The sequence below is a fragment of the Austrofundulus limnaeus genome, unplaced genomic scaffold (assembly GCF_001266775.1).
Source record: "Austrofundulus limnaeus strain Quisiro unplaced genomic scaffold, Austrofundulus_limnaeus-1.0 Scaffold11, whole genome shotgun sequence".
Lineage (NCBI taxonomy): Eukaryota > Metazoa > Chordata > Actinopteri > Cyprinodontiformes > Rivulidae > Austrofundulus > Austrofundulus limnaeus.
Genome location: NW_013952413.1, coordinates 1,606,449 through 1,613,848, shown reverse-complemented (window position 1 = coordinate 1,613,848; position 7,400 = coordinate 1,606,449). Strand labels below are relative to the sequence as shown.

The window sequence follows — 7,400 nt, the reverse complement described above, 5'->3', positions numbered from 1 at the left end:
GAAAAAAAATCCCTGGGTAAAAGAGATGTCTTTTCATACATTCTTATATAATGCAATAATTATGTAACATCTGAAATATTGGTTACATTCTAGTTTCCCGTCTCTGAAACGGCTTAAAAGAAATGTCTGTCTTTGATCAGATTGAAAGTCAGAAGAAGAGTGGGGCAGGGCTGTGAGAGCAGGGAGGATTTTTCTCTATAAGCAGAAAGTATCATCAAATTCAGCTTCTTCTTCTTCTTCTTCTTCTTTTTCTTTTTTTTAACACCCCAGGTCCCTGAAAGTTCTAACTCTCCTTGCTGAATGAAATCACCAAACTCACCTAGGGCAAGGTTTTTTTTTCTGATGGTCCCAAAATTCCACTGGGTGCAACCTCTCTCCAGCTCCGGGGCTTCTCAGTGTGAAGCTGTCTCTTTCTACTAAATATTACAGTTAGTGYCTTCAACAAGGCATCATGTCTGGGCAGAGGTGAAATTAAATCTTGTCATTTTTAAGAACAGACTTAATCGTTTGACATATATAATTATCCCAACTGTTCCAAGTGTCATGTTTTATCACCGTGTTCATTGGCTATTCATTTCAAATCAAATCTAACAACGGTTTTATAAGAGGTCCTTTGTTATTAACACAATATTTTCTCAAATCGGCGAAGTGATGGGTGATTTTTGTGATTTTTTTTGTTTAAGTGTCATTCTCTATATTGTAAATACCACCATCTTTAATTGAAAAGCYGCGGCATCTCTAAGTTCTGTGATCTGTTTTGATTGAATTCTTGTGATGCGCGCACACGGCAATTTTCCTATTGGTGAAGGGCGAGCCAGTCCAAGCAAATGCCCTTTCAGTTCCATTAGCAGTTGCATCAGTCTCTTAATGGAGAGAAAATGGCACAAGACCTTTCGCGGTACTTACACAACGAATATGAAAAGACTTTCACTGAGCTTGCCAAGCTTTAGTGAGTGCAAAACGGCTTTTAATTGTGTCCCGATTCTGTGTTGGAACAATCTGCGCCGCGTTCAAGGCTTGTCGATGCCATAATCGAAAAAAGATATTTTCAAAGGAGTGAACATCACAAAAACCTCATTTTCCCAGCTTATTCCTACAAAAAACGGCGTCGAATGTTTAGTCGGCTTACAGGCAGTAACAACCTGTTACTCAAATTGTACTAAAATAAGTGACTAACAAACAAATATGCCAGGCAAAAATCTTTTTTGGGAGAATAAAAATAAAAGCCTGTCATTTTCCTTTTCCTTGACAATCAATTAACAATAAAACTAAATGATTGTTTTTTTTTCTCATAAATACAGTACTGTGTAATGAATCAAATCTCAAACATCTGAAGTCGGAGTATTAAAACAAATTAAAACAGAAGATGGTTTCTGGGAGCTGTTTTGACAGATTTGATAGGTTGTGTAAGCATCATTAAGATGGGAATGAGTCTGTCATTTCAGCGCTGGCATGCAGTATTAATCACAAAGGTCCCTTTTAAAGCATCTTGTTGATGGAGATGATGACAAGCTGACGTTGAGGAATTATGCAGGGGAGGCATCCGTCTTGATCTAATTTCAAAGCAAAGCTCGATAAACCACACAGCTGTTTCATGTGCCTTCCAAGTTTGCACATTAAAGGCCAGCTTAATTCTCTCTGTCTTGATGGAAGACAATGCCAGAATTTCTTAAAGCCTCATATTTTTTTGCATTTCTTTAAAAAAAAAAGGACAGACAAACATAATGTATGCTTGTAAATCAAAATGGCAAAAAGCCCATATTTATCATGGCTTGCCACAGTGGCTTTCAGACATGCGGCTCTTGCAGCAGASTACACAGAGAATGAGCACCGCTAGTGCCACATTTTCCCCTTTTGAGTTACCTGGAMTCACATCGAGGTTCTCACTTATAGGTTTTCATCATAGTGAGACCCTGTGCTGAGTATGAAACTGTTTGTCAGAAATTGGATTCAAACCTACACCTCAAATTGGAGACCAGCAACCATGGCGCTTGACATCACTCAGACACGCTGACACCTACAGTGTTGCAGGGAAATTGAGTACATGAAAGAAATACACGGTGCTGCGACCTATACTTTTTAAAAAGTGGCCACCGTACACGTGGAGTTTTAAAAAAAAGGCTTGGATTGAAAAATAATAATAAAAATAAAACGAGGAATAAAATTGTAATACGTATGACTTTGGTATTAAAATGCAGACCTGAAAAAAAGCAACAAACCACTAGATCTAGACTGAACAGTCAGAATAAAATAAATAAATAAATAAATAAATAAATAAATAAATAAATAAATAAATAAATAAATAAATAAATAAATAAATAAATAAATAAATAAATAAATAAATAAATGACTTGTTGAGCATAGTAAACCTTTCAAAGTCTACAAGAAAATGTGTCATACTGAAAAACTTAAAGGTTCAGAACTCAGTGCTTGGTTATAATATAAGGGATTATGTGCTTATATATATAAAGATAGGAAGTGTTGGGTAGTAAGGGCTGTTTCTTTTTTTTTTTCAAAAATAAACTTTTTTATGTTGATTCTTTAAGCTTTTTCCCGCTCTGTCRGTGCAATGTGGTAAATTGAGATTAGTCTAAGTGTTTGTATTGGTTTAAAGCAAAATCAATTCCCAGTTTTTCTCATTTGCATCCGTCAGACAGTTGGTTTTTCAGGTTGGATCTTTCTAGGTTACAGACACATCAGTGGAACAAAGCAGCCTTGTTGCAGTTTGCAAAGCCGCGCATACATCAGGTTTAACTCACCTTACAAGTTTACTGTGCTTTACTTTCGTGTGCGATTATGCGCTCATATTTACTGCATGTCAAATCCCAGTCCTTTGGAGATTTTGTTTTATTGTGTGTTCAGAATATTTTACTAAGCCTCTGTCCTCGCCAACAAAACAAGCTCCTTTCCTGTAGCGATTCAGGAATTCGAACATTTCAGTCCATGAGAATCTTTCATTCACRCTCTATTCCCATCAAACATAATGCACCTGCAACACAAACTCCAAATTTTTGGCTCGGAAGTCAGCCTGCGCTGCATTTTCAARGCTCTCAGGGCAGCAGCGAACTAAACAAGGGCAATCAAGATGTTGAGATCAATATGTAAACGCTAAGATGAATGGATGCAATTTTCTTCAATATCTGTCATGTATCTTTATTTGTAATGCCTTACAGGAAGGGGGGTGGCTTTCAGGGACTTTTTCTTTTATCTGAAGGTGAGAACAGCAAATTTATTTTATAGGAGAAGAGATAAAACTGATATTCAATAATAGACTGTACTAAAACTCATTCTGACTGACAACAGTCGCTTAATTTTCTTTACAACTGCAGTTCTGAAAAAGTTGGGATGTTATGTAAAATGTATATGAAAACATAATTTAATGTTTTTATATGGGTGCCACCATACTGATAATGAGACAAACCATTAAGCTTGTTATCAGTTCACAGTTCAAAAGCCTGCCTCTCTGATGGTGTGGGGGTGCACTTGTGCATTAGCACCATCAAGACAGAACAGTATGTACAGGGTTTAGAACAGGGCTGTTCAACAAAATCGCTCCGGGGGGCCGGGGTTACTCACACCTCGGGGTGGTTCATGGACAGAGCTGCTTCATGGATGGAGAACCTCAGCTTAGATAGTTAGCTTTCACGCTAGCACAATGCTATATCATCATTTATATGTATTAGCTCAGCGCTAGCGCAAAAGCTAACAAAGCAAACTGAGATCCTCCATTCACATGACAAAGAGGAGAATGTCGAAATGACTCAGCCTGCAACTGGAAATTTGGATGGAGAACCTCAGCTTAGCCAGTTAGCTTTCACACTAGCGCCAATGCTATATCGCCATATATATGTATTAGCTAGCGCAAAAGCTAACAAGGTAAACCGAGATCCTCCATTCACATGACAGAGAGGAGAATGGGAAAATTACAGCCTGCAACTGGAAATTTGGATGGAGGACCTCAGTTTAGCTTGTTAGCCAGCGCCGGGCTAATGGTGATATAGGGTTAGCGCTAACAGGCTAAACTGATGTTGTCCATCCATAAAGCAGCTCTGTTGTCCTCCATCCATATTTTCATTTGCAGGCTGAGTCGTTTCTACCTTCTCCTCTCTGTGAACGCTCTCTGGTTTCATTTAAAATAACCAGTCATCAGATATTGTCCAAGATTAACCTTCAGGGTGGATATAGCTCACTAACAGCCTCACACCCAGTGTACGTCATCATTTACCGGTATGCTTTGCGGTGTCAATAAAATGACTGTCTGTGTGACAATATATATTTTAAAAATGTATAAAAACTAAACAGCTAAACAGTATTTTTACAGGTTTTATTTTACAGTTAAAATAAATGTTTATCAAATAAAGTCTAATGTTACAACTAATCGTGAACCACTCAAACACATCTCCTCTGTCTCTAAACTTTTAGCAGCATTTTTAACATTATTTTAGTTTAAACATTTGATATGCTTTCTACAATGTTCTGCTGTAAATAACGTGGGTTTATCAGATTTCTAAATCCCCATCGTTTGTTTTTATATATATATATTTACACAATGTCCCAACTTCATTCAGAACTGCGGCTGCATTTCTCGACGAATCTGACTCTTTTATTTCTCTTTTCTTTTCAGTGACATGTTGCTCAAACGCAAGTGCAGCATAATTATGTGAAAAATGTTAGAGTTGGAAAGTGAAGCTAACCCCACGGGAGCTGCAGGCTCATCCAGTGACACGAGGCCTGGAGGTGAAGTAAAACCAGCCAGTGTCGGGAGATAACTCCAATTTCCATCAGCCTACTAAGCACATTCCTAATAGGGCTCACAGTCTCGCCCAGGAGATGAGTGGATGTCTTGTATTCGTTATCACAAAGTCGCGGCACTCTTATATTTTTTTTTAAATGCCAGCGCTGCAACTGATCTCTGGTAATTCATGCTTAATTTAGATATMAGAACCGGCTTTGAAAACGGTGGTGTGGGGTGCTGAAGGGATCATGTTTGATTGGGTTTGATAAAACTCTAATCACAGTCTGCGAAGAAAAAAAAARRAAAAAAAGGGGGAGGAAAAATAACAACCTTCATTTGCTTCTGATGATTTTGCTTTTATGGACTTTATGGCCACATGCTGTTGCTGTGTAATTGCAGTCAGGAAGTAATTAATCCTTGATTGGCCTGCTGCACAAAAGTGCTGCGGATTCTAATTACTCCTGATTCTTTCTATTAGCARTCTACCTGTCCATCCGTCTGTGGACAAAAGAGAAAAAAGGTCTTCTAAAAATTATATGAAATATATTTCACGTGCAGCTTCATTAAAAAGGTCATTCCCCCTGTAAATTACTCATACCGAGCTTTACTCTTAGTAATTATTCTCATTACAGTATTAATTAAAGTATATTTTTGGTATGGAACACAATAAAGAAGTCCTCAGTTACATTAACAGGCTGAATGTACAGTAGCCTGAATGTTTTTCCCCTCAAAGCAATGGAAATGATTGCCTTGCTCTAAATGGCATTTATGTTTCCTCCGAGCGGTGTGGAACCAAACGGCTCATTTGCCTGCACTGAACAGCTCGTTTTATGCAWGGAGGGCACACGGAAAAGTGGCCGCGCGCCGCGCACAGAGATACTGCACGGTCATTAAAGGAGCCCCTCTTCAAAACAACTCGTGTCCTCTCCGAGTTGTTCTGTAGCAAAGAGCAGAATTTGATCTTCTCATGCATGCTTGCAAAAGCAAAGGTTAAATCATGCACTGACCTCCAGAGTAGATATGTACACTAAATCTAAACCCCTTCAGGCATTGTTTTTTTGTGTTTTGTTTTCAAACGCATGCTGTCAATGCAAAAACAACAGAAGCTCCTAAAAGACASAGCTCCCGGCTTTCTCGATATTCTCCGAGCCTCTGTAAGGCGAGAAAGATGATACCCATTTGGAGCTTATTGGAGCAAATCAGAATTGTCAGCACTGTGGGTTTTTACCTTTTAAACAGGGAAGATGGATAGATAATCACCACATGCCATTCTGGGGCCAATTACACAGCTTTGTGTGAAATTGGAAAACCTGTTCTTTCAGAGCCCTAATGGATGTTCTGGTCATTAGTTATTTGAGAGTCTTCTCTGGCTGTAATCAAACGTGAAACATTGCGTTAAGCGCCCATAAAGGAACAGCTGCCTCTCTAAGTGACCTTCTGTCTAAGAGAACCCAACTGTCAGCCGTGTGGTGTTTTGTGGCAATTATTATGTGTAACTCYATAAAAACAGCTCTTTCCGCAGTGGTTGCATCTCATTTTTATGTCTTGCTCTTGCTTGTATTTACTTTTCGTGGTCGGTTAAGTGGCTGTAAGCCTTTCATAACTTACATACAAGGCAGATGCATATCTTTACCATCTGCTGCTTCTTCAAAGTCATGTTTTTCAACATCTTGTAAAATTTTCGCCAATCCCAACAAAACCGTTTTTACTTTCATTTTGGCCACCACTGAGAATATGATACCAATCTGTTGTCTGTCTTTTTTTTCTCTCCTTTTTTTTTGGCTCCAGGTGACCATCTGTCCAGTCAACAAGCCCCGCCTCCCCTCCCACCGGCCCCGCCCCCACACAAGCAGCACCCGTCCATCACCTCGCTGAGCCGCAGCTCGCTGGCCAATCAAAGGAGCCCGAGCCCACCCCCTGCAGCCGGCCTGGCGGCTGACTTGCAGAGCACGGCGGAATGCGTCCAGCTGCAGGACAGCTGGGTGCTGGGCAGCAATGTGGCCCTGGAAAGCAGGTGAGCGACCCGTGGACACCTACAGCAGAGCAGGAACGTGCTTGTCATATTCACTGAGTTAGAAGGCAAAAGAAAATCAATTAAAAGCACCGAGGCAGGTTTCAATTTATTATCACGTCACCAAATGTGAAAGTTGATATCGTGTTTGCCAGGTTTTGTTGGTATGTGTGTTCACAGTGTATGGATTTTAATGAAACATATAAATAATCCAAAACATCTACAATTTAAATGGGCAATATCATGTAAAATCAACATTTTTAAGTTTTATATTATGTTATAATGCTATACTCTCATAAAAAAAAACATGCCCAAAGCCTTGCTTTGACTCATTCATGCATGTTTGAGAAATCCTTCAGCCTTTTTAGGCAGCCATGCTGAGGAGCAAAACAACAGGTGGGGACCAGAAACGCTTCTGGGACGTGTCTTTAAGCCGGGCTTCCTCATGGCAGAGCGACCCTACCTCCCAACACACCCCGCCCATGACTCCCGCAGGCTCATGGGTGAAAATGAAACCTGTCTGCTGAGCTCCTAACAGTAGTTCTCACTCAGTGAAGCTCTTTTCAGATTAAAAATACATTTGTGGAAATGTATTTTCAAATGCCAAGTAAACTGCATCATGGCAGCACCCACCTCCCCCCGCGAGCGCGACCC

General features: G+C 39.7%; 1 protein-coding gene across 1 annotated transcript in view; it reads left to right on the top strand.

Annotated features, from left to right (window-relative positions):
- si:dkey-237h12.3 (teneurin-3) overlaps positions 1-7,400 on the top strand; it is a gene marked incomplete in the record, with an annotated part of 271,624 nt that overhangs the window by 148,704 nt on the left and 115,520 nt on the right. The window contains 1 exon segment of the mRNA XM_014001975.1: positions 6,524-6,749. Within this exon segment, the coding sequence (XP_013857429.1) occupies positions 6,524-6,749 (226 nt within the window).